We start from the raw sequence: 26,179 nt of genomic DNA on the forward strand, positions 1-26,179 counted from the left end.
TACATGCAATGTCCACGAACGACCCTGTTACTGCGTCGTATCCTGGCGGACAGCAGCCTTCATCTGTTCGGTGGTCATCGAGCAGCGGTCAAAGACGGCGTCGCATTCGCCGGTAGACCTGCCGACCGCTGCCGCGTCCTTGTAGAAGATCAGCGACTGCTGACTGGGCAGGGGGCGGTAGTTCCTGTACAAAAGCAAGGGTGGAATTACGGTAAGCTTTGAGGGAGAACACACCGCTAATCTCCGCTAATATAACCTTCGTTGGCTCAGTGCCAAAGTAGTAAGGATTAAAGCTCTGGCACTGCTATATGCAATTGAACGAAGAGCACGCTGTAATACGAATAGATCAATAAAAATCATGCATCCTGCTTCGATCGGACAATGCTTACTCGAAGAAAGTGTCCACCTCCGTCGCACGCGAGTCGAACTCTCCGGGCTTGGAGACCATGGTGCAGATGAACTTGGCCAGGCAGTCGTCCTTGTCGTGCGCCTTGATGAAGCGGAAGTACTCCTCCACTTCATGACCAGAGACGGTAGCGTTGAGGAGAGGCACGTCGACGGGCATCGCGTCGACTTCTGCGGCAACGTCGCGACGATACCTGGGACCCTGTCCGTCGGCGAACGTCTGCTGCTGCGCATCGCCCTCCCAGGCACGGCTGCCAGACGCTGAAGTGTATAGGACATCCTCAGGACTGCTGCGGAGATCATCTGGGGTGATTGAAGGGAGCCGCCTTCCGGGAACAACTAAGTGCTCGCGGACAACTGGGGGAAGAGGCGAGGACGTTGGAGGTGAAGACTCGGGCGCCGCGTCAGGGGCAGGAGTGGGGATATTGTACGAGGGCAAAGAACTGTGCTGTCCGAAATGAGGAACGGTCTGCCACTCGCCGTAAGGGAAGATATGGCTCTGGCCCTCGGATGGCGCAGGGCCGACCTTCAGCGCAGGCTCTTCAGTAGACAGCTGCTGCTCCGGGGAGGCTTCGGTCGACAGAAGGTGCGTCGGGGGGGCATCAGTCTGCTCCTCCGGGGAGGCTTCAACCCACGGCTGCTGCTCCAGGGGGGTGTCCAATTGTGTAGCGACGGGACCCTGCTCATGTTGGGCCCAGGGCAGAGAGCTTGGCCGCGGCGAAAAGTAGGAAGGCTGAGGGGCGTTCTGGGCGACCACGGCCACGCGCATGAGCTCGCCGCCGGTGTTGCCAGCCGAGACGAACTCTTTGTAATGTTCCAGGGGGAGTGATAAGACGGGCGCTTCGTACCGCTCTTGGTGGATGGCGGTGGAGGCGGCTGCGGCCAGACGCCTCCTCTCCAGTTGGTTGGCGAAGTCGAGAGCGGCGTACCCCGCCTCGAACTGCTTCTTGAAGTCGTACACCTGCTGGGGGTCGACCTCCTCCACGGAGACTTGCGGACGCTGGGCGTGCAGCTCTGGGGGCCCGGCTACCACTTGTAGAGGGCCGACCGACTCCACAGAGACTTCCGGAGGCTGGGCGTGCAGCTCTGGAGGTCCTGCTACCTCTTGTTCGACAGAGACTTCGTTCACGGGCACAGGCGTGGCTTTCACGGTGTCTTCCTTGCCAGGTGGGGCAGGTCCGTCAGCAACCTTGTAATAGCAGGATTAGGAATAGCGCTGTTAGATAGGTGTCAACGGATTTGTAGAAAGAAAAATGACAGCGGTTTGACTTCGTTAGACTGGATGGTCGAGCAATAGCTATGCTTGTTTCTACTACGATATCGCCGTTTCTTGTCTCCTGGCTTAACTTGTCGCTTGCGGCTGCTATGTGTATCCGGATACTAAGCTTGCAACGTTTGACTACAAAGTTACGGCTCAAGTTTTCAGTCTTGTGATCAGTGAAGTAGCTGCCTATGGGTTTACAGTTCGACTACGGTCATCTTTGCAGGGATCACTCGCAAGCCCCAAAATTGGAGGTCACTAACCGTACCGAGCACATGCAAATTAGATTGACAATCTATTTGGTCCAAATTCGAAAAGGTCAAATGTACAGAATGAGGTGGGCTAATGTTGGTAATGAGCAGGACCGAATTTGGGCACACCATCGCATAGGCCTTGGAAAGCATGTGTCGCACCTTATGACGTCACACCAAGACGTCGACGTAACACTTCCATGCTTTTCACCTCAACTGAGACTCGTGGCCGAAAGTGACCATCAATTGCCCATCTGAGTTCGATTTCAAATTTGGCGCCACTTTTGCTCGGCCCCCGCCCACTTTCTGGACATTTTTGGCTTTAATTAACCCACTTGGACCCCCCCCCCCCTATTCCCCTTGATTATACGATAGTAAAAAAATCTAGACAAGATAAGGATAGTACTTACTTCGGGCTGCATGCCTCTCAATTATTAAGGAGCCTAACAGTAGCAGTTAAAAAGTTACCTATTTAGTATTTGTTTAAGTATCGTTAGTTAGCCCGTCTTCGCTGTATTCTGATATACACCGCTGACAATGCTATGTTGAACATAGCTCTCAAAAACCCTGCTTTTAAAAATAGTGTGTGAAACATACCTTGAGGTCGACGGTGGCCTTGACGGCGCGGTCTCCGCTGAAGTAGGAGGCCATTCTGGCAGCCGCGGCCAGCTTGTACTCGGCCAGACTACGGAACTTGGACGTGAAGAAGCTCAGGGGAGACGCGCTGCTGCTGGCAACCAGCAGCGCCAGCACCAGGAAGAACGTCGGCGGACGCATCTGCAGTGGGAAGGGAAGCGAAAGAGGTTTAGCAGTGGTCATTCGAAGAATTAGACCAGGCCGCCTATCCGCTCGCTGCTCTCGGTTGCTCAGTCGACGAGGGAAAGAGCAAATGTCCGTTACACTAGCGAAAGCTACACTACTATAGCTGGGACGCATTTCGCCGTGAGCCTTCGAATGACCTTGAAACGACCCCGAGATCATGACTAGTGCTGCTATGCACATATACCTAACCATATGTCCACTTAGTGGAACACTGAACTTTGACATTGAACTTTGACATTGAACTTTGACATTGAACTTTGACATTGAACTTTGACATTGAACTTTGACATTGAACTTTGACATTGAACTTTGACATTGAACTTTGACATTGAACTTTGACATTGAACTTTGACATTGAACTTTGACATTGAACTTTGACATTGAACTTTGACATTGAACTTTGACATTGAACTTTGACATTGAACTTTGACATTGAAGAGTTATATGCAGGCTAGCAATAAAGATGGTGAAAATGACAACGGAAGAATGGGCAGAGCGTGAGATCTTGGGAGAGTTGCAGAACGGTTTCCGAAAAGACAGACGGTTGGAGGATAATCTGTTTGTCATAACGCAGTGTATAGAGTTAGCTGAGGCAAGTCGGAGGCCTCTATGGATGGCATTTTTAGACATTAAGGGGGCATATGACAATGAATCAGGAAAAACTGGGACCAATTGAAGAGATATGGGGCCGACAGCAATCTGGTTGACTAACTACAACGACTATATTCAGACAATGAGGTGGTAGTAACCTGGGAGGGAGAAACTACAAAACCAGCTAAAATTGAAAGAGGGCTAAGACAGGGCTACCCACTATCACCCCTACTTTTAATGGTATACGTGAGTCAAATGGAAAAGAGGTTGGAAGAGAGTAGGGTCGCTGGAAGACCATGAGAGGATTCTGAGGGATAAAGGAAAAAGGAATTCAGACAGTATTAGAGCAAAGACGGAAAGAAAGATGTGGAAAGAAACAATGCAGAAAAAATCGGCGCTAGGTATATATAAGACACGAAAACAGGACATCAAAAAAGAGCGGTTATTCGATAATTCGCGGGGAAGTTCATTGCTTTTTGAGTCTAGGACAGGGACACTGAGAACAAAAACGTATAGGTACAAATTTGAAGAAGTGGATATTTTGTGCTCTGCTTGTAAAACGGAAACGGAGACCATAGAGCACTTGGTTCTGAGGTGCGCAGAACTCCGCCCACCCCTCCCAGAGGGGCCAGCAACAGCCATAGAGATAGCGCTGGGATTTACTGGGGAGGACGGGAGAGTGGATGGGAAAGGCGTGACATTGACGAATGGGAGGTTTGAAGATTGGTGGCGGAAATCAAGGGAGGGGTGAATTTCGAGGGGAAAAGGATAGCCAAACTAGGCATTGTAAGAGCGAAATTGAAAGGGAAAAAAATAAATTACCAATGGGGAAAGTATAGGCAAGGTGGCGAAAGCTGCCGCCCGATACAAAGGGTAAAGCCATTATCCATCCAGATTATAAAAAGAAAGAAGAGAAAAATAATAAAAAGAAAAAAAAATATGTTAGAAAAAGAAAGAAATATGTAAATATAAATAATAATAACAAAAGAAAAATATAAGAGCCCTAAATGCGACAGACAGGATAAGATACTCTCCTTATGCTAGTAACCTACCTCGAAAGTCTGGTGAGCGCAGCCTCAGGAGTTCTGGGATCTGTGCTCCGCAGCCTGCCTTGGTCGGTTTATAATACCACGTCCCGGAGCGGGGCCAAGCGACAGACGCGACCCTCGGGCGAGTGAGAAAGGAGGGTAGAGAACAGCCGATTGGACGAAGTCAGCTGTCAGTGTAAAACGAATTCCAATGGCGCAGACCTTCGTTAGGAACGCGAGCCTGGGCACATGGCGTTGAATTGAAGGGGTCACGTGAGGACTCCGAGAGTCCGAATTTTCCAGAAGCAAGCGACAGCCCAGGTTGCGAAGGGGGGAAAAGGAACCTAGCGAGTGGAGAGGAGAAAATGAGCAAGGGTTGGGGGGGCGGCGGAAGGGTTAAGGAACGAGGCTTCAAAACGAGAGGAATTTTTCCTGCGTGGTCAAGGCTCACCGCTTCCTGCGAAAAAATGCCATCGCGCGGCACCTTCAGCTGGTGGTGGTAGCGTTTTTTTTTTTTTTTTCAAGAAAAAAAAGTGAGAAAAAGAATTTTGACGGCCGCGGCCATTGCTGTCTAATATCTCAAGCCCCGGAGCTTCAGCTGGCGGAGGTGAAAGGGAAAGAGTGAGGACAGCGAGGAGAAGTATAGAGGGGGAGCGATAGCAAGAAAAGAAGACGGAGAGCTTTGTACACTAATTACGGAATACAAAAAGTGATCAAGTTCGCGCCCCTCGTGTCCAAATTTAGATTTTTGGAAATGCTCCCGTCGCACATGAGTTTTTTCGACTTCTTTATCTGTCTATTTTACATTGGCAACAAAATTCTTCGTGAGACTGGAAACAAGCTGGAAGAAAAGTTTTGTGCTCAATCAAAACTTTTGCCACGGCTGGCAACATCTCTTGCTTTCATTTTAAATCAAGGGAGGGGTGAATTTTGAGGGGAAAAGGATAGACAGATTAGAGATTGTAAGAGCGAAAGGGAAAGAAAGGGAAAATAAAAATAAATTAACAATGGGGGAAGTATAGGCTAGGTGGCGAAAGCTACCGCCCGGTACAAAGGGTAAAGCCATTACCATCCATCCATCCATCCTATTCTTGTGGTGGACCAGTACTACTACACGAAGGAAGCCAACAGTTGCCGAGACCAAGGGAAGCATATAGGGGAATGTGCCTGTCGTTCTTTTTTTAATATTAAGTATTAATCAGCGAGAAACTAAATAGCGTAGAAATTTTATGGCTGCAAGGCGACCAGAAAGTAGAAGAAAAAACGTGTCAACAGTGAGTCCGAACGCCCGGCCTCCGAAGTTGGTGCATGATTTCAAACTTGGCAGCGCGAAAAGGTCAAGTGTGGAACGAAACAAACACGCGCAAAGCCTGTCATGTGTCTGGACTTCTTCTCCTGTCCCGCCCATATTTTTTTCTCTCTTGCCCGGCTGTTTCCTTGTTTGAATTTCATCACATGAGCCATCATGCGCGGCGTAACATCCTACGATTATGCTGCGCTAGTGGTATCACCTTCCCCATTGCGTCAAGCTTTCAGTTTATTCAGGTCATCTTTAAACATCAATAGCTTTTTTGTGTGTAACAGCATAATCAGCCGATCGTTTGCACACGTCCTTTCGCGCGCTCTGCTGCTTTTCTCCGCAACAGTGCGCATAAAGGCAGAAGCGCAACCTGAAAACCTGAGGAGTGCGTACAGAGAAGATCTACGCATGGGAGTGAGTTGACCTCTAGCGCACCCTTTCTTGTAAAAATGTGTAGTCGAGAGGACATCTTACAGTTATTTGCTACGGGCCACCTTTTACGTGGTTCTCATGTCTTGTCTCAAAAGAAGGCTGTGAGAACGATGAAGGGTTTTCTGGCGGGCTAGTTGGTGCTTGTCGTTCATGATTAGACTGCGCGAAAAAAAACACGGACAGAGACAGAAAACACGTACACACAGAGAGCGCAGAACTTCCCACTTTTATTCGAAAAACGCTTCGAGCATTACCTTTTATACGCTCTAAACAACCACCACATAACAAAGCCGGGATCAAAACAGATAAGTATTGACAGTTACCTGTACATGATGCGCGGACCCGCCACAATGAAAAGAAAGAACACGAGACTGTGTGTGTGGTTCCAGCACTAGCCCGTAGCGTTCTGTTTTGATTGGAGCCAGAAATGTTGTCGCCCAATGCAAATGAGGAGCTCGAGCACATCGCACTCATCGTCACCGTCATGATCGGCCTCTTTTGAGGGGTAGATGTACACAAGTGGGAGCTCGAAAAAAATCAGTGGGTCGAAATGGAGGGGAGAGTTGTACCAGAGCTTTTCCTCGTAGTTCTTGGGCCCAGTGAAAGCCTGATTGGGCCGGAGACTTTTTCGCGTTCAAATGGTCTATTTATCCCTTTATGTCCCATATTTATGTTAAAAATTAAGGTTTTAAAAAATTATAGATCACTGCGACGACCCGCATTGGGAGAATGCGGAAGCATTGACGCCTCCTCGGCACTCGTCGCCTCTCTTTGCCTCTCTTTATCATTTTCTTTTTGTTTGTAAAATTTAACTACTGGATTAGCGTACTTAGCTTAGGCTGTACTTAAAGATTGATTTACTGACTCTGATTATACCTTCGTTTAAATCAATCAACCATTTTGTTTTTTTTTTTAATTGGCGCCGTGGTTGCTTCCCGTCCACTTACTATATTCCCTTCCAACCTGTTCAACCACCCAATGGTTCTTGCTGATAATTAATTCGTCTATGTCAACGAAACTTTTTGTTCGATTAATTATCAGTTGTCAAATACAATTCCATTCATTTCAAACTTTATTTTCATCTTTTGCCTATTTTTCCACTATTTTGCCGTCCACGGCTGTTTTCCCGTCCACTAACTATGTCGACGTCCGTGCTATTTTGACATTTTTTTCGATATTTTTGGCTCTAGTTAATTCACTAGTCATCCTATCGACCCATTTTTTTGTGCAGCATTCTCACATCGTCCCCTTTCGATTACAACCACTCGCCTGATGCTACCTCTTCCAAGAACTTCACAACTGCTGCGGATACGTTTTTCTGACACATTTTGTTGACACGACCACGCCGACATAGCCTAGAAATGCTTTCTAATTAATAAAGAGGTTCGATACCAGTCATTCGCAAATCTTTTTTTTTGCTTCATAATAGCAGGTACACAGGTACCTGTGTACCTGCACCTGTGTACACCTGTGTACACAGGTACCTGTGTACCTGTGTTTCCAAGCCCTTTATGACTACTGTCACCCACCTGTGTACACCTGTGTACACAGGTGTACACAAGTGGGTGACAGTAGTCATAAAGGGCTTAGAAACAAACATAACTTTGAGAGAAAAAAAAACTGTCCCTTTCTGATTCTTCTGCGCGATGTATGGACGACTCCAAATAGAAAATACACTTTCTGGAGGCCTTAATAAACCAGACAGTATCTAATGTGCGACGGAGGCCTGTGACAAAAAAGCGCGAGAAAGTTCGCTTCATTTAGTACGAGTACTAGGTTCGGTTCCAAAATATTACCGGGTTTATACCCATCGTGATCTTCCGCCCTTGGTTACTTCCAGAATAAGAGTTTCGACGATTATTGTGTTTTATACAGAGAAGTTACTAACCAGATGATGCACGTGCTCTTTAAAATGACCTGAAAAATATTGGAACTTGGTGCACCACGTGACTTATGAAACTAAACTTGAACAAATGTAAAGTGAAGAGAATTGCACGCATTACTAAACAAACATCATGCTCATACTCCGCGCCACGGTGGCTCAGTGGTTACGGCGCTCGGCTGCTGACCCGAAAGACGCGGGTTCGATCCGGTCGAATTTCGATGGAGATGAAATGCTAGAAGCCCGTGCACTGTGCGATATCAGCGCACGTTAAAGAACCCCATGTGGTCGGAATTATCCGGAGCCCTTCACTACGGCGTCCCTCATAGCCTGAGTTGCTTTGGGACGTTAAACCCCAATAAACTTAAACCATACCCCCTTAATCAAACTTCACTCGCCCAAGTTAACAAGTATCGTGGAGTTCAAATAACAGATTATCTGTCTTGGAAGGCGCAAATTGAATAGGTCGCTAATGATCCTAATCACATGCATGGTTTTATCCGTCGCAACTTCTCCCTGGCCCTTATACCTTTAAAACCTGCTTCATAGAACTCTACTGCGCTCGAATATTGAGTACGCTGCTTCAGTGTGGGATCCATACAATAACACTCCCATTGCTTCACTTGATTCGAAATCGCTCTGAAAGATTTATAATGTCCAGTTATTCATGTCATGCCAGTGTTTATCAAATGAAAAGAACACTTAATCTTAATCTTCCAGATCTTTCCTTATGCCGTCGAATTTCTCGCCTGTGCACTTTTCATGGTTTGGTTTGGTTTATGGGGTTTAACGTCCCAAAGCGACTCAGGCTATGAGAGACACCGTAGTGAAAGGCTCCGGAAATTTCGACCACCTGGGGTTCTTTAACGTGCACTGGCATCGCACTGCACACGGGCCTCTAGAATTTCTCCTCCAAAGAAATTCAACCGCCGCTGCCGGCATCGAACCCGCGTCTTTCGGGTCAGCAGCCGAGCACCATAACCGCTGAGCCACCGCGGCGGCAGTCCACTTTTCATAAAATATATTACACTATCAATAGCCTGAACCAATGCCTGTTTACTCTTCTATAGTACTCATCGTCCCGCAGTGATCACCACTTAAAGCTTCATGTTACAACTTGAATACTTTTGTATTTTAGGTCTTTTCGATTTGGCTTGCACTGGCTGTGCTAGTTCTGCAGCGGTGCCAAGCGGTCACGTGAGCGTGCAGCGCCAGTTCATCAAGTGCAGATACAGCCCGTACACTAGCGCGCACCGGCCATTGGCAAAACGAAGGCGCAAGTGCAGCCGCGCCATGCTGCACTACTTCCAGCACTACCTCCAGACCGAGTGCAAGGCGGCGAAGAACTCGTGCAGAACCAGGCCTGCACCTCGACAAAACGAGGAGAAAAGTGCAGAGGGCGCGCGCGGCACCGGAAAAACGAGGACGACGGTGCTGCACCCCTTGAACTGGTGCAGCTGGTGCTGCCAAATCGAAGAGACCTTTTGTAAACAGTGTACAAAGCTCTCCCCTGTCCTTTCTTGCTATCGTTCCCCCCTATACTTCTCCTCACTGTCCTCTCCCTTTCCCTTTCATTTCCTCCAGCTGCAGCTCGGGGGCTTAAGATATTAGATAGCAATTGCCGCGGCCGGCAACATTGTTTTGCTTCTCTTTTTTTATTTTTTAAAAACAAACCACTACCACCACCACCAAAAATGCCTCGTACTGGAACCACCTGCCCTCCTCCGTTGTCACCAGTATATGGACCACGTCAAATTAGAGGATGCTGTTTCTACTTACCTGCTGTAACCACTCTTGTTTTTTCATATTATGTTGTTTTTTCGTTAAATTCTTACTCCTCTCTCTAGACAAGGTAAATGGAAAGAGGTGCTTGTTATGACATACCTTTCAATTTCACCGTTCGATCCCATTCCTACGTTTCAATCGCGGTAATACAGGACGTACTACGTCAGCCGCTATGGACGAGGGTGGCGCTGGTGGACACTCTCAAGGTTCGGTTACACTACGCGTAAACACCTCCGAAAGCAGAAGACTGAATGGTCGTCGCCGTAGGTCGGTTGGTAGAGCACCAGACCCGAAATTCTGACGTCCTGGGTTCGTATCCCATCGGCGGCATATGGTTGTTTTTTTTTTCGATTATAATCGTCTCCGCCTGAGGTAAACTTCAAATAAAAATGATTCGCTATATACTTCTTGGTTTCGATGATTGTTGGCTTCCGCAGTGTACTCCTCTCTGTGACGCCTGACCGGCACTGAAAGTGATAAAATTTAATTGAATGAAATGCTCACAGCGGCACGACGTACTGGCTGATTGTGCTCACATCTTCTGCGCTTTTGTGTCTTTGTGCCGCGTGCTAGTGCACGCGGTGGTAATCACTCAAGAGATGTTCCTTAGCAAGTGTACCGATCGGCTTGTTTGTCAGCCTCGTCATAATCTGTGGTGCTATCAGCTTGCGGCAGCGTGCTCCCGGATCTCGCAACCTTGTTGGACTGGCTCCTGTAGTGACTGTAACCGGACGAAATCCTTTCAAACCCGTTTTGTGCAGACCTAACAGATGAATTGTTGTGCTGTCAGCTTGCGGCAGCGTGCTCCCGGATCTCGCAACCTTGTTGGACTGGCTCCTGTAGTGACTGTAACCGGACGAAATCCTTTCAAACCCGTTTTGTGCAGACCTAACAGATGAACTGTTGTGCAGTGGGCGCTTCTCGCGATATGCAGCATCCATCCGCGTGCGCATTTCTTGTCCCATCACGGCTACACTTTGAACAGAAAGGAGTGAAAAGGGCGTTAAAGGGCGAAGGGAGTAAAAAGGACAGCTTACTCCCATTTTACTCTCAATACGCGCATTCGTGTTTAGAGTGTATGGAGGGCAGACTAACTCGTCCCCCAGCGATTTCAGCGCGACCGCAGACGACAGTGTTTGGGCAGCCAAAGCATCAGGTAGCACTGAATGTACAGGGTCACTCACACTTAGAGGGAACACGGCTCCGCGTGGCTGCGCACTTGCGGAGCTCCATTGCGACCAAGCCGGTAGTGAACCCGCTCAGAGGGGCGGTTGACACGAAGCACCACGTCGAGGTCCCTCTTCTCGTGCGCCACTCTGCATTGATTCGTGAACGGGTTAGATGCAGTGGCACTCCGCAGGCACGTGGCCACGCGGAGCCATGTTCCTTCTAAGTGTGATTGACCCTGTACGTGACGGTGGCTCAGCGGTTATGGTGCTCGGCTGCTGACCCAAAAGACACGGGTTCGATCCCGGCCGCGGCGGCTAGAATTTCTTTGGAGGAGAAATTCTAGAGGCCCGTGTACTGTGCGATGTCAGTGCACGTTAAAGAACCCCAGGTGGTCGAAATTTCCGGAGCCCTTCACTACGGCGTCTGTCATATCCTTAGTCGCTTTGGGACGTTAAACCCCATAAACCAGCCAACCAACCATTTAGGGATTCATAAAAATATAGTTTCGGTGTCAAACCTCAAATGTACCTGGCGATAAATCGTGCTCTTGTTTCGAGCATCTTCCCGATGTTTTCAATATTTCCGGGCAAAAAAAAAAAAACGTGCTTCTTTCTTTGCTTTTTTTTTTCCTCCGGTACTCAAAATTTCCTGTTGTCCATTCCTTCGCTCTAGCTGTGAGGAAGGGCTTGAATAGGCACTCAAAAAAAAATGGGGAAGGGGGGGGGGGGGGGGCAGAAAAGGCTTTACCGCACAAGCGGATTTCGGTCCCTCGCGAAGAGATTTTCCATCCAGGAAGGTTGAGGTGGCCAAAAGCAAACAATGCAATGGAAACGTGAACCGCAGATCGAGATCGTCTTTGTTTATACAGACTCTCTCTCTCTCTCTCTCTCATTGAGATTATATCCTTTTGCTGTTCACGACGCGTTGGCCGCAGAAAAACCTGGTTGCTTAGTTTTGTGTTTCCATTTCAGTTAAGTTTGCGTTTGTGTGGGTGCGAGTATATTGATATACCCTGCATGCCCGTGTAGGCACAACACTCGTGAAAGGGTCGATTCTCCAACTTGGGACCTGGAAGTTTTAAAAAAAAAGTCACTAAAAGTCAATTGCGTTGCTGAAATGTGTAATTATCCTAGTGCGGCGCGTTCTTCGTTTCGCCCGGACTTTCAAAGCGTTATCTTCACAAAGTATGCACCAGGACCACTCTAATCCGTCAATGGATACTGGAACAGAAGAGGTAGATGTAATATGGAATCCATTGATCTTCGAAAAATTGAGGGTGGAAATGCGGTTCTTGCGTAAGGGCCCCACTACATCATAATGTACGGGAAAAAAATAAAGCAGCCCTTCTTCCATGTCCAGTCCCCCATCCGCCTTTCTCTTTCACCCCCCCCCCCCCCCCCCCCCCCGTTGATCCCTTTACTCCATCCCGTTTACTATGCACTTGTCACTGTTCAGACGTCCGCCAGGACTGCGGCCAGCCCTCTTCTTTATTTTTATTCATTAAATAGCGCTACGTCCTGTGGTACCCTGCCTATTACCTGCGGTAAAATCTGTCACGATGTTACAATGTGCTTCTTTTTTCACACATGAGTTATCAATTCCATGCAGTGTTACACACGTCAACGTATTTCCCAAAGCAACCGCTTACCAACATATTTTTTTTTTCAAAATGAAGGCATAAAATCAGCTGTGAGAAGCACAGGTGGCATTCTGTAATGGTCGCCCGAAGCGAAGGTGGGACAACCTAAACTTCCACTGACCAGGTAACAGTGCGGTTCTAACTATTACTATTTATTTATTGAGCACCGCAGGTAAAAGTTATGGGACGGCAGTATTAGGGAAAAAAAAGGTTTAATTCACCGCCGTCTTTGCACACAACCCGAATGCATACATACAGTCTAAAGCCCCACCTCGATGGACACTTCCGAGGCGTACGGGCGGAGCGCCTACGCGCACGGGCGTACGCTGGAGCCTGTCTGCGCAGGCGCGAGCGGGGCGCAGATATCTGTGCATGTCAGATATCTGCGCCTGCGCACGGGCGCTAGCGCGCGCGCCGGAAGCGGGGTCCGGTTGACAACAATCGGAGGACCGCGGGGCTCTCGAGGACTCTTTTCTTCATAGCTTCGTGTTCCCCGAACTTTTCTTCGCGGTTTAATTCGTCCTTTCAGCGCCTCCCAACCAACTTTTGTTGACGGCTTGACATTCTTTCAGTCGGCTCGGGAGGGGGAGCGAGCCAGCACCAGGAGCATGGAGGTGAATGCCACTTTTCGATGCCCGTCGCGGCGCGTGCTGGGCGCGCAGGCGCTTCGCGTGTACGCCTGGGAAGTGTCCATCGAGGTTGGGCTTAACGCCAGTGCCACACGCCCACAAGAAATGACAGTAAATTCTTAAGGCATTCAGTTTGTTAATGCCACTGTTTTAGGAGTTCGTGCTAGCCTTCCAACTTTAATGTCATTATACGAACGTCATGACGGCGATAACGCCTGCAAGGCACTCAGAAATTAATTTATCCTGAGTATAAACGGTTCTAATGAGCACGATATCTACCTAAAGTAGTTTAAATGTAATATGAAAATTGCCTTGCAGAAAAAGCGCTTTTCTAACTGAAATGGAGCCGCCGCGGTGGCTCCAAACCAAACTAATGCCATTAAATTTATGCGACTGGAACCATGAGAGTGTCATTAAAACTTAAGGTAGTAAGCACTTAATGACATTACACTTGTTCATGTGGCAGGGGTATAAAGCCTCCTTCAGAGTCTCTAGGGACCTCGTGGTGGAGCAGCGCAAAGGACGGGACACAAGAAACAAGGAAAGACGAACACAGGACGTCTCTAGGGACGTCCTATTCCAACTGTAGATGTGTGTGCCCGAGCATGCCTGCGCACTTTTAAAGAAATTTTGGTTTATGGGGGTTCAACGTCCCAGAGCGACTCAGGCTATGAGAGACGCCGTACTGAAGGGCTCCGGAAATTTCTACCACCTGGCGTTCTTTAACGTGCACTGACATCGCACAGTACTTTTAAAGAAATGAGCTGAATTTGAGGTCCTTAATTTCACCGTGATATTACTTTTCTCGCTAAATATGCCGCTCCGTTTTCATTTACATTCCTACAATGTACGGTTCCAAAATGAAGAAATGCCCAAGCTATTAAAGTGTGGAAGTGAGACATTGCTCATGAGGCGCATGGTTCAGAGTTCCTGGTCAGTTTCGACCACCTGGGTTTTTATTTATTTAATTTCATTTGTATGAATTAATCAGAAGCCAAGTACCACGGGCGGTTTCGTTCTCCTCCCCATAAATGCGGGCACTGCAGTGGGGAGTCGAACTAAGTTCCTCGGACTTTTTCTTTTTCTCGGTGAGGGAACAAACGCGGGTTAATGGCATCCTAGTCGAAATCAAGAGGAAGTAATGGGCTTGGGCAGAGCATGTAATGCGAAGGCAGGATAACCGCTGGTCCTTAAGGGTAACAAAGTGGATTCCAAGAGAAGGCAAGCGTAGCAGGGGGCGGCAGAAAGATGGGTGGGCGGACGAGGTTAAGAAGTTTGCGGGGATACGGTGGCTGCAGTTGGCAAAGGACAAGGTTAATTGGAGCGATATGAGATAGGCCTTTGCCCCGCAGTGGGCGTAGTCAGGCTGATGATGATGATGGTAATGCCTAGTTCTTGCCTTTCCGTCCTTCTGTTTCTTTTTTTAAATGCTGATCATTAATGTTTTTTTGGTGTGTATCTTCGCGAGTACTTCTGATATTTTATACTTGCACTCTCTCCCACATGTAAGTGAAGTGATCACTCATGCTTTTCTGTGAGCATGCCTATCTTAATAGAAACGTGACTGACACTGGTTATGGGTTCCATAGGAAGGTGATACTGGTTATTGTTTTGCTAGTAGTAGCAGAGGATTATTATTGTAAAAAAAAAGACAAAGGATGGAAAAGGTGAGCTAGGATTATCAACAACACGAGTCAGGTCTGTCCGTGCATGCCCACGCTGTGCCGTGAGTCAGTGACATACCTTCAACTTTTTTCTTTTTTCTTTTTTTTTGCGGTAAACAGCCGAAAGAAGGCGCTTATTTTACACGTCTCTGTGTGTACCCGGCTTGGCCACTTTTATAGGCGCCCGCCCGTTTCAAAGGAAATACCATACTATTATCATCAGCTATAGCGAACTGAAACGTGCGGCACGCAGACAGAATACTCAAGTTAGTCCGGCATAAATTCTTTGTCGTCGTTTCGCTTCTTGAATGTGGCTTCTGCGACCTCTTGTGTCGTTGAGCTTCCTTTCAGATAAACAAGCAAGGAAAGAGTTTTGGGTATTCGAGGTAATGTCCGCGTTCAACGCGTGACGAAATCGTTCCAGATGGGTGTGTCGGGAAAGGACAGTGGTCAAGCATTTCCAGGCACATTCCTCCCAAGAAGCTGCGACCAGGTTCTGACCGAGCGGCCAGCCACCTGTGAGGAGCTCTGGCCACCTATTATTCGGGGCTCGCCGCTGTTCTTCCCTTGACACTTTTTTTTTATCCCTTCTGGCACTCTATGCGACGCAGATGCAGGGGAGTGCGGGCATATCATGACTTGCACCTCCTCCCCCACACATTCCTTGTCCCTGCCATCTGCAACGCTATCACGGTGATACTTGTTCCACTGCAAACTCTCTTCCTCTACCGCGCACTGCAAGAAGGTTGCTGCATTTTTTTTTTCTATATCCCCTTTCTACTCCCGTTGTTGTCGTTCATGGCGACAGGCGACACCCTGACTTTTTTTTTCCCGACCCATGCCTCTGAAAAGGGTCCGGCGTCGTGTGTAGGGGCCGCCAACCGAAGCGAACTTCGCGTCGACGTAGACCGCTGACAAGCTTGACCTCATACGCACATGCTCGCGGCACCCCGCTAGCTCACCCGCCCTTCTTTTTTCGCCGAATTCGCGAAGGCGCAGAGTGTGCTTTGCTTTCTAACAATGCTTGTTTCCACAAAGGCGTTGATGGCTCGCAGCCGGCGCGCATGCGACTACCTGTCATGTGTGCGACCGGGGGTGGTTTGTTGCCCGATCGTCTATTTCCTTATTTTGAACCGCAAAAAAATAGTACGCGTCGATCAAAATTCTGCGCCGTCACTGTATAGGATGAAATGGGGACTAAAGCACATGATACATAACATTATAAAAAGTATACAGCACGCAGTAAGGATTATGGTGTTTGAAAAAAAAAACGGAAGCAGGTACACAGGTCAGTGAAGAAATTTGGGCGAGTTGGTATGTATTCATGATTCACAACAGAGCAGTAAACGCGGACAGAACGGACACACAAGGCAGGAGCTGTTTTGTCTGCCTCCCTTCTGTCCGTGTTTTCTGCGCTGTTGTGAAGCATTCAAAGTGCACTAAATGCGCCTGTGTGACAAGGGTATCACCTCGATCACGATCGCGTTTTCCTCTGGAAACCTTGCGGAGAATGAATGAATGAATGAATGAATGAATGAATGAATGAATGAATGAATGAATGAATGAATGAATGAATGAATGAATGAATTTAATTTAATTTAATTTGACATCTGGCGCACAAGGTTGGACTACAAGAGACGTTATTCATTTAAAACGTAGTGAGTCGCCTTAGTTCATAAAAGCAACGATGATTCTTAACTCGCCCTTTAATACAGTAAACTAATATGAAACATATACTTCTACACTTCATATACTTCTGTACTTCTATACTTCATATACTTCTACAATGCACGTTTAATTAAGATGACAACAGAGGCACCGGCCAAGTTATGGGGTATATCGGTCCTAAAATTCCGGCACAGATACATTTGTGATAAAATGGCACCTGTCGTTAAAACACCGCTAAAGTTGCCATTGCTCTCAATGAGTAGTTCAAATCAATCTTTACAAGTGATAATAGTTTTACTCCTAGTTTCCATGCATTTGAACCGCCACCTTCTATACGGGACATGCAAATCAGTGAGCGTGTAATCAGTGAGCGTGGACATGCAAATCAGTGAGTTGAGCAAACCCTCAACTGTACACTAAATTGCATCCGGAAGTCTTCAATCCTAGATGTACAGGGGTGCGATGGAAAGAAACGCGAACAGAGCGGCGCCTAGGCGCGCCGCTGTTGCCATTTCTTTTGATCACACTTTTTCTTCAGTGGTAGCAAAAAGACGCTAGAGTAATCCGTGATGCATTCAAGGACAACCCTAACGTGTTCTTTTTACCGCCGAGATAAAAGCGCGATCAAAAGAAATCCGAATAGCGGAGCGCATAGGCGTCGCGTTATTCGCGTTTCTTTCCATCCCGATAGTACGCACTGTAATTATAGCATTGCATATCTAGCCCACAAGGTCTGGCCTGGGAGACCTTATTACTCAACCGCGAAGCAGAAGAGCAACGCAAAGTAATCGGCCTCGCCCTGACTTCCGCCGAGCCCCAGGAGATTGCGGCCGATGGTTAGGAGAAGCTTCCCCCCCACCCCGTCATTTCAGACGGGTGCGAATAAAAGTTATTTCTCTCTTTCTTCGACCTGTAAAAAACGTGTGACTGAGCGTATGTACATACAGTTTACTTCTTTTGTAAGTGATTGTGCGCAGTGACCGCTCGCGCGCACTTATTTTCGGACAATGCTTGGACATTAGCGCGCGAGCGGCGCGAGCTTGATTACTTTTGTATTTTTAAATAGTGTAAAAAGCTCTCCCCTGTCATTTCTTCCTGTCGCTCCCCTCTATACTTCTCCTCACTATCCTCTCCCTTCTCCTTTCATTTCCGCCGGCTGCAGCTCGGGTGTTTAAGATATTAGATAGCAATTGCCGCGGCCGGCAACACTCTTTTGCTTCACTTTTTTATTTTTAAAATAAACCACTACCACCACCACACGCTGAAAAAATTGGAAAATTGGTTGTTGAGAAAAAGGAAATGTTGCAGTATCTGTCTCACATATCGGTGGACACCCGAACCGCGCCGTAAGGGAAGGGAAGGGAAGAAGGTGGGATGGAGAACAAAAAAAAAGAGGTACCGTAGTGGTGGGCTCCGGAATAATTTCGACCACCTGGGGATTTGTAAAGTGCACTGAAATAGCACAGCACACGGGCGCCTTTTACGTTTCGCCTTCATCGGAACGTGGCCGCCGCGGCCACGTTCCATTCCGAGAACTCCGGCTCAGTAGCCGAGCGCCGCAACCCCTGAGCCACCGCAGCGGGTGCTGAGAAGATTCCACTTCGTGAAAACATCAACCAGTGCGACTGCAGAGGCGCCGACGGGGGTATGCGATGTACAGAACAGTTGCCGCGGGTTGAATTCACTGTATCCAGGCCTGTCTCCTGCACGGCTCAAGTTTTGCGGCAGGCAATGAAATTAACGCTTGTAAATGTACAGACTGTTCCGCAATTAAACGCGCGCCGTAGAAACTATCGCGCTCAATATGAGTTGCAACGCGCGGTCATCGACCGGGGCTCGTTCCGTGGTGTGCCTCCTCCAAACAGTCGCTCGGAATTCTGGGAGAAACTGCTGTTCCAGGAAACAACAGCACCCCCGCTCAGGAAAAAGTTTCTCCCAGAATTCCGAGCGACTGTTTGGAGGAGGCACACCACGGAACGAGCCCCGGTCGATGACCGCGCGTTGCAACTCATATTGAGCGCGATAGTACCTCACAGCTAAACCGGTGATCTGTACAAGATCGAATTTCGCACAGAAATGGCATTAGGTCGGCAGAATTGTTTTATACCACATTTATTTGGGCTACTTGCCTAAAATGAATAAGAAAAAGTCAGGTATTCGCATCGCCTACGGTGAAGACGAAATGAAACAGGCCGCTCTTTCAGCGATTCCACCTGTGGCGCCATCTCGTTGGTCAACCGTGGAGATTAGGCAAAGGAGGGGTTCTTTTGCGGGAGGTTTGAATACCCTTGAACTGCTTTAGATAACAAAAAGCTCAGTTCGGCTAAAACTGCCCTAAGTTTGAAGTCTTGCATGGTACAACGTCTTCAAACCTCCCGCAAAACACTCCCCCGCCTCGCCTCCTTTGACGAATCTCTACGACCGAGAAACGAGATGGCGCCACCGGTGCAACCTCTGAGAGAGCGGCCTTTCGTTTCTTCGTCGCCGCAAACGATGTGAATATCGAACTTTTTCTTAATGATTCAGGAAGTACTCCAAACAAATTTGGTATAAAACAATTCTGCCGACAAAATACCATTTCTGTGCGAAATTTGAGCTCGAACAATTCATCGGTTTAGCATTCTACGGCGCGCGTGTAATTGCGGAACACGCTGTAGGTTTGGCGAGACGGCGAGCCCAAGAGCCATGTTTGAGGGTGCCGTAGGTCGGAGTGCCGTCTTTGGATACGCGAGCAACTTGCGACGTGTCTGATCGCTTAGCTAGCTTAATTTGTCATCTTTGTCCGTGTTAATATTGAATCTAGCTGAATCGCTGCACATCACGTTGCTGCGAAAGTAGGTCGTATGCATTCGAAGCAGCGCTATGCTGCTACAGTCACAACTTGGAAAACATTCTGGCTAGGTCTGCCGTTGGCTACGTCTGTGTTCGTTTTAATGCGCATGCCCAGAAGGCTGCAGTTTCAAATCGAGTTTACCTTACGCTCGCGTTACGCACGCTGTTTCCCGAATTTAGCGTGCGTGGCTCTTGAGTACGCTAAAAAATTTTCAGGTGACACTTTGGTTCTCTAAAGTGCTGCATGGCTCTGTTCGCAGGCTCAGTGGTTATGGTGCTCAGCTGCTGGCCCGAAAGACGCGGGTTCGATCCCGACCGCGGAGGCTGAATTTCTTTGGAGGAGAAATTCGAGGCCCGTGTACTGTGCGATGTCAGTGCACGTTAAAGAACCCCAGGTGGTCGAAATTTCCGGAGCCCTCCACTACGGCGTCTCTCATATCCTTAGTCGCTTTGGGACGTTAAACCCCATAAACCAAACCAAACCAAGTATGTAATGTGGTCACCCACGGACGCTTTACGGCCCCTGTCGGAGTGGACGACAACTATTTTATTAGTCGTCTGCTCCAAAAGGGGGCGTCAGGAATCCGTGGGTGACCTCATTACTGCGAATCCGCGCACTCTGATGTCATAATCATATCGACCAACTGAAAAGCGTGACACCTCTGCTGACAACCTTCTGCTGACAACTTTCTGTCGACAACCTTCTGTCGACAACGATGAGGCATTAAAGGCTTTCGCCTTAATATTTGTTTCTAATCCAACATGGGGTGCGCTTCGAACACCCCCCCCCCCCCCCTCACCTGCTTCGTGGTGATTTTGCCGTTGTTACTGCGTTTTTCAGTACGTTCACTCGCCGCAAATGGGGCGTCGGGCTTTTGCGTTGCCTCATCTGGCCACTCTCCACCGCAGCTATGAAGACGCTAACAGCGTCCATGACGCTTCAGCTGCTTGCGGACTGCAGCCGCTACAGCACCACTTTGGAATTTAGGCAATTAATCATGCGCTGCTCATTTACGATGGGTCCGGCATGAAGCATATAGTTATCAACTGACATGAAAAGCTGCAAGTTGTGTACGTTCTTACGTGCAATGCAGTCAGCCACTTGTACTGTTCAGTTCCAGCAGAAGCTGCCTAACTGCAGCATTAAAATGGCAGCGCTGTTATATCACAGCACATAATTCTGCTGCCGGTTTTGGTGCTCGGCTGCTGACCTGAAGGACGCGGGTTTGATCCCTGCCGCGGCGATCACATTTCTATGGAGGCGAAATGGCGGAATGCTAGAGGCCCGTGTACTGTTCGATTTAAGTGCACGTTAAGGAACCCCAAGTGGTCGATATTATCCGCAGCCCACCACTACGACGTCCCTCGTAACCAAAAGCATGCATACGTATTCAGAGTTCCGCGAATAAAAGTGAACATTGCCACGTTCAACAACGGGCAGAAAGGTTACGGATCACTTAACGATATAGGCCGGGTATCTTACGACGAACTTCACACTGTGCGAGCCTGCATGAAACGACCCCCAACATGAAGCGCTAGCCGTGACGAATCTCGCGTCAGCTGGCCTCAGTGAATACCTCCTATAAATGCGGTTCCGCATTCCGTTCAGAAAATAACTCTCATCGAAGAGGGAGCTTATACATGGCGTTTCACCTAAGACTTTGCATAATTTTTAAAAGTAGGCTTTTTGAGTTGGAAGAGACATTTTTTCGGCATAGCAGTGTCAGCGGTGTAATAATTCAAAATACAGCTAATACGTGCTAACTAGCAAGCTGGATAAGTAATATTGAATAGTTTAATTTTTAAATACTTCTGTCAGGCTTTTAACTATTGAGAGGAGTGTAGCCCACCGTAACTAATATCTATGTGAGCTTTTAGAATTTTCAAAACGCGGTTATGCCCTCGACTCTGTGGCCCAACAATTTTCGGCTATTTCGGCGAGTTACGTGCACTGGAGATGTTGCTCTGCCTGCAAGCTTCTCGAAAGCGCAGGTATTTTGCGCCATGTAGCCAAAATTTGTTGGGCCATAGTACCGAGGGTAACCGCATTTTATAAATTCTAAAAACCTCTCCCATTCCTTATTCATTCTGACTAGGGTGTCATTAACCTAGTGTTAGTCTCTGGCCCACTCTGCCCTCTCCCTGTCTCTTAACGTTACATCTAACAATTTCCTTTCCATAGCTCGCTGCGTTGTTCTTAACTCAAGCTGAACCCTCTTTGTTAGCCTCCGCATTTCTGCGCCATAGGTTATAACCGTGAAGATGCAGCTGTTACATACTTTTCTCTTGAGGGATATATTGGAAAACTGCCATTCATGATCTGAGAGAACCGGCCAAATGCGCTCCACCCCATATATACTTTTAATTATTTCCCTCTCGTGATCCGGATCTGCGGTCAATATACCTGCCATAAGTAGACGTATTCCCTTACCACTTGAGCCTTGCTCCCAATTGTAAACTCCTTCCTAGCGAGACACTTGAAATTACCTTGGTGTTCTACATATTAATTTTTAGATCCACTGTTCTGCTCTGCCTGAGTGACAAGGCTATGTCATCAGCGAATCACAGATTAATAAGGTATTCTCCATTAACTTTTATCCGTAACTGTTCCCAATATTGTCTATAGCGGCATTCAACTGATAGGCCCGTGCCATATGAAATAGATACGCTATTTGCAAACAGAATTTACATTCTGCCATAAATGATTACGTGTCGATAACGTGTAGTTTATGCGGACTGGTGTATATGTTATGGTTTGGAGCCATCGGGGATGGCATATATCCTTCTGACTCATAGTGAGCCCTTTAGCAGGGCTCGGAAAAGTTGCTCGGAAAAGAGGTGCTGGAGTATGTCTGAATGCACTGTGAGCGGGATGGAGCAGACCGAGTTACGAAAAGTCGCTTCAAAAATTAATTTGTCCGAGTGGCCACTTTGCTGGGCTCCCTACTAGCTGAGCTACGGCGACGGCTGTCCAATCTCCTGCTTTCGAGTTGGTGCGGAGCGTCACGAATGGTGTGGACAGAAGCTGTGCGAGAACCCTCTTATGCTAATGTGGCATCAAGACTGCCAGAACCGAGGAGCTCATTAAGCGATTGGGCAGACAATGGAAGGGAAATATGAAGGAAACGGAGCTTTCAAGCCACGAGCTTTTGCATGATGATGATAGTGTGGCCTTCCCTTTAAAACGAGCGGGCGCGTAAAAAAAGTGCCCTGGGCAATACAGAGAAAAAAAAAGGAAAAAAACTAAAAAAAAATATCGACAGGCAAGCGGCAAAAAAATAACTTGGGCGAGCAAAAATCCAGAGCCTGCGAGAACATAGCGCTTGCCCGCGATCATGATGATGATGATGATGTAGCCTTTTTTTTGTAACGGGTGGGCGCCTACCAAAGGTGCCCCGGCTGGATATACACACACATAAAAACACCACTATCAAACGCGAAGCGGCAAACACACACGCAAATACCGACGAAACAGTACTGTTCTAGTGTCGCACCAGCGTCCACCACTCTGTCAATCGGCGCTTCGTCGCTGCAACCGCCGCCTGGTTTGCCGCATCCGCCGTGCAGCCCTCGTTCGCAGAACGGAAACCCAGCGCCTGCGGAAGCGTAGCGCCCTCGTGCGGTGGCGTTGGCAGCTTCTCGCAGAGTAGGACGATGTGCTCCGTTGTTTCGTCGTGCTCTCCGGAGGCTCTGCACAGGGTGCATTCGACTGTATTATCGAAGCGCTTGCGATACACAAGCGTTGGCATGGCACCCGCGCGTGCCTCAAACAACAGGCGGCTGCCTACACTGTTGTCGTAGAAGCTCTCGACGCAGATGTCCTGCTTGGCTGCCCGGTACACTTCCAGCGTCGACTTCCCCTCCATGGCAGCCCTCCACGCCTCTCGCTCCTGCGCACGCACTTGGGCATCAACTGCTTTGGCCCATTTCCTCGCGCTGTCGGCTTGTACTTCATTTCTGAAGAAGCCGAACTTGCGATGAAGGTGTTGGAGCCGCTTCACCCATGTGGTCCGCAGGCAGTTTTGACTTACATAGTCAAAGACTCTGCGCGCCCACCTGTTTTTGTGCATCAGGCGCAGCCTGCCGTCGTAGGCTATTTTTCTTCTTGCCTCGCGAGCCTCGAAGGTAGACCAACCGAGGTCTCCCAGCACAGCCTCGTTAGCCACCCGCCCATGGCACCCCGGCGCCAGGCGTCCCACCGCTCGTTGACCACGCTCAAGCCATTCCCTTGTGGGCGATGTCACGCAGATAACTGCGTTCGCAAATGACAATGCGGGCACATGCACTGCTTTCCACAGCTCGCGGACCATAACAAACCGATTGCAGCCCCATAGGCACCGCCTTCGCAGTATGTTTCCCGCTCGCTGCGAAGCTTGCTTCAAGTGCTCCTCATGTCTTGCTGCATATTCTGGCTGCGTGCTGAACCTAATGCCGAGCTAACGGTATTCTGTTGCCATCTCGAGGACGTCCCCGTTAGGTAAGTGGACCGGCTGCTCGGCGTCCAGCGGCGCTGAAAAACACAGCACCGCCGACTTCTTTGAGTTGAAGCTCAGGCCAAGTGGTGCCATGGTTTCAGCGCATATGTTGATGAGGGCCTGAAGCTCCACATTTGTCTCTGCCATTAATACTACATCATCGGCGAAGACTAGGCCTGGCAATATCCATCTGTCCTTTACACCCCCGCTGATGTAGCTTAAAGTGAACCCCAACTGCACATCCAACAGCTTGCGCTCCACCCCTGCAGCGTACAACATATACAGAAGAGGGGACAACGGGCAGCCCTGCCTCAACCCCTTCTGTACGACCACTGGCTCCGAGCTGACGCCGCACACTGTGGCCACCACTGTGCAGCGTGCATAGAGGCGACGAATGGTGTTGGTGGCGCCATCTTCCGTTCACTCCAAGAACAAATGTCTGCCATTGTGGCCTCCGCGATCAGCTCAGTAGCGCGTCACGCTGACATGGCCTTGAGTGGATGCATGAACGGTTTGGGCGTCCTCTTTGAAGCGAGTGGTGGCAGTTGTCCCCGTGCTCGGCTTTTTAAAAATATTTCTGAACGACGTTATATAAAAGATGTTGCTAGCCGCGGCGGCAATATACACTATGTACAAATACAGGGAATCAAAAAATAATAAAATAAATGTGGGATGCCGCCCGCGCAAGGTTGTTGGTAGTGCGCGGGCGTGCAAATTGCGTGGAGGAGGGGGAGCGGCCGGCTGCAATCCCCCTTTACATTAGGGTTACCCCACTTCCAATCGCTTTTTGCTGACTTTCATCGCAGATTCCTTCACACGACCATTCTTCTTTTTCAACCATAGGACCTCAGGGAGCGTGACTGCGCCTGCATCAATATCCGGATTATAGTGTAATCCGGATGGATACCCCCACATTCAAGTATGAGGTTTACCCCCCCCCCCCCCCCTGTAGTACTACATGTGTCATCTGCTGAGGACAGTACCGTATTTTCCAGTGTATTAGACGCAGCTCTTTTTCAAAAATCTTGCTGGTGCGTCCTATACAAGGCTGCGTCTTATATGCGAATTTTTCGTTTTTTTTTTGCGAGTTCAGAAGTTACTCAGGTTCACGTGCACGCTTTTTTCACCGAAATATATCACTACCAATGATGCGGTTGTAACACGGTTAATACTTCCATACCGGGACCGCGGTGTGGAACTTTTTTAGGTGAAATTTATCATGAAACGGCGGGGATGACGACCAGTGCTGGATTAAGGTGGGGGCTAAGGGGGCTGCAGCCCAGGGCCTCACCTGCGACAGCAGGAGAGGGGGGCCCATTTATTCTAACCTGCTTAGTGTATCGAACCACGGGCAATGGAACTTCGAGCGACACGTATGAAGCGAGAAAACCAGAACGAGGACGGGCCCCCACCTGATGTAACTTCGTTTAGCCGAATCAGTTGGGGAGAGCTTGTCGAGCAGCAAAAACAGGAATCCCCCGCCACCCCGGTGGGGCCCTCTTCCTTACGAAGCGGTGTGCGTTTGCTTACGGATTGCGGAAGGGTTTTCGTGGTTTCCTGTCAATCACCCGTCCAGTGGCATCTGAATCCTGGCGTCGCATAACAACGGCTTTTACAGAGCGGTGAGGCGAACCTCCCGCATCTGCGCCAAGCATTCCGCTGGAGCTGCTTTCATAATCCGCTAAAATCCAGCAATTTTTAAAACCACAAATATATCCGCTAATATGCAGTGCAGTACTCAATGTGAAAAATACTTGCATTGCGCCCTCTTCATGGCTTACAAATGTAAGGAAATGCAACGCTTTAGTGTCACAAGTATGATTAGAGCAGGGTAGGCGCACCGAAACCAGAATGCACAGAATGTATCATATGCAGACAGTTGAGAAAATAAACGCGTGAAGTAGAATGTTTCTGTCAGCTTCACCGGTGGATTGTTTGAGTTCAAGTTTCGCACAGATATGGCATTTGGTAGTCAGAATTTTTTTTTATGCTACACCGGGTTTTTTTCTTTAGCTTTACCCAGTTGAAAAACAAGTCAAGCTGTGCTAGCTTCTTGGAAGTCCCACAGTTTCACTTCGTACTCCGGTGGCCACTAGGGATGCAAACATTCGTTTATGGGCTGTAACATCCCAAATCAAGTCCGGCTATGCGGAACGCCGTAGTGGAAGGCTCTGATAATTTCGACCACATCGGATTCTTTACAGTGCACTGATATCGTATAGTGCACGGGCCTCTAGCATTTCGCCTCCAGCGAAGTGCGACCGCCGCGGCTGGGGAAATTTATTTTGTTCGTTTTTATTTCTTGGGATTGGTTTCGTAGAGCCCGATGAAAATTTTAATTTTTT

At 48.5% G+C, this 26,179-nt stretch overlaps 1 protein-coding gene across 1 annotated transcript; it reads right to left on the reverse strand.

Moving 5' to 3' along the window:
- LOC149331433 (uncharacterized) lies at window positions 1–24,247 on the reverse strand. Its single transcript, XM_089557347.1, has 6 exons — window positions 24,190–24,247; window positions 23,801–24,097; window positions 23,391–23,611; window positions 2,515–2,694; window positions 390–1,594; window positions 1–184 (listed from the first exon to the last, which is right to left on the reverse strand). The coding sequence occupies exons 1-6, from the start codon at window positions 24,245–24,247 to the stop codon at window positions 28–30; spliced, it is 2,118 nt and encodes a 705-aa protein (XP_089413473.1). The 3' UTR covers window positions 1–27.
- Between the last annotated feature and the right edge of the window lie 1,932 nt (window positions 24,248–26,179).

Source organism: Amblyomma mixtum, chromosome 8, assembly GCF_055824585.1.
Source record: "Amblyomma mixtum isolate Tamu chromosome 8, ASM5582458v1, whole genome shotgun sequence".
Lineage (NCBI taxonomy): Eukaryota > Metazoa > Arthropoda > Arachnida > Ixodida > Ixodidae > Amblyomma > Amblyomma mixtum.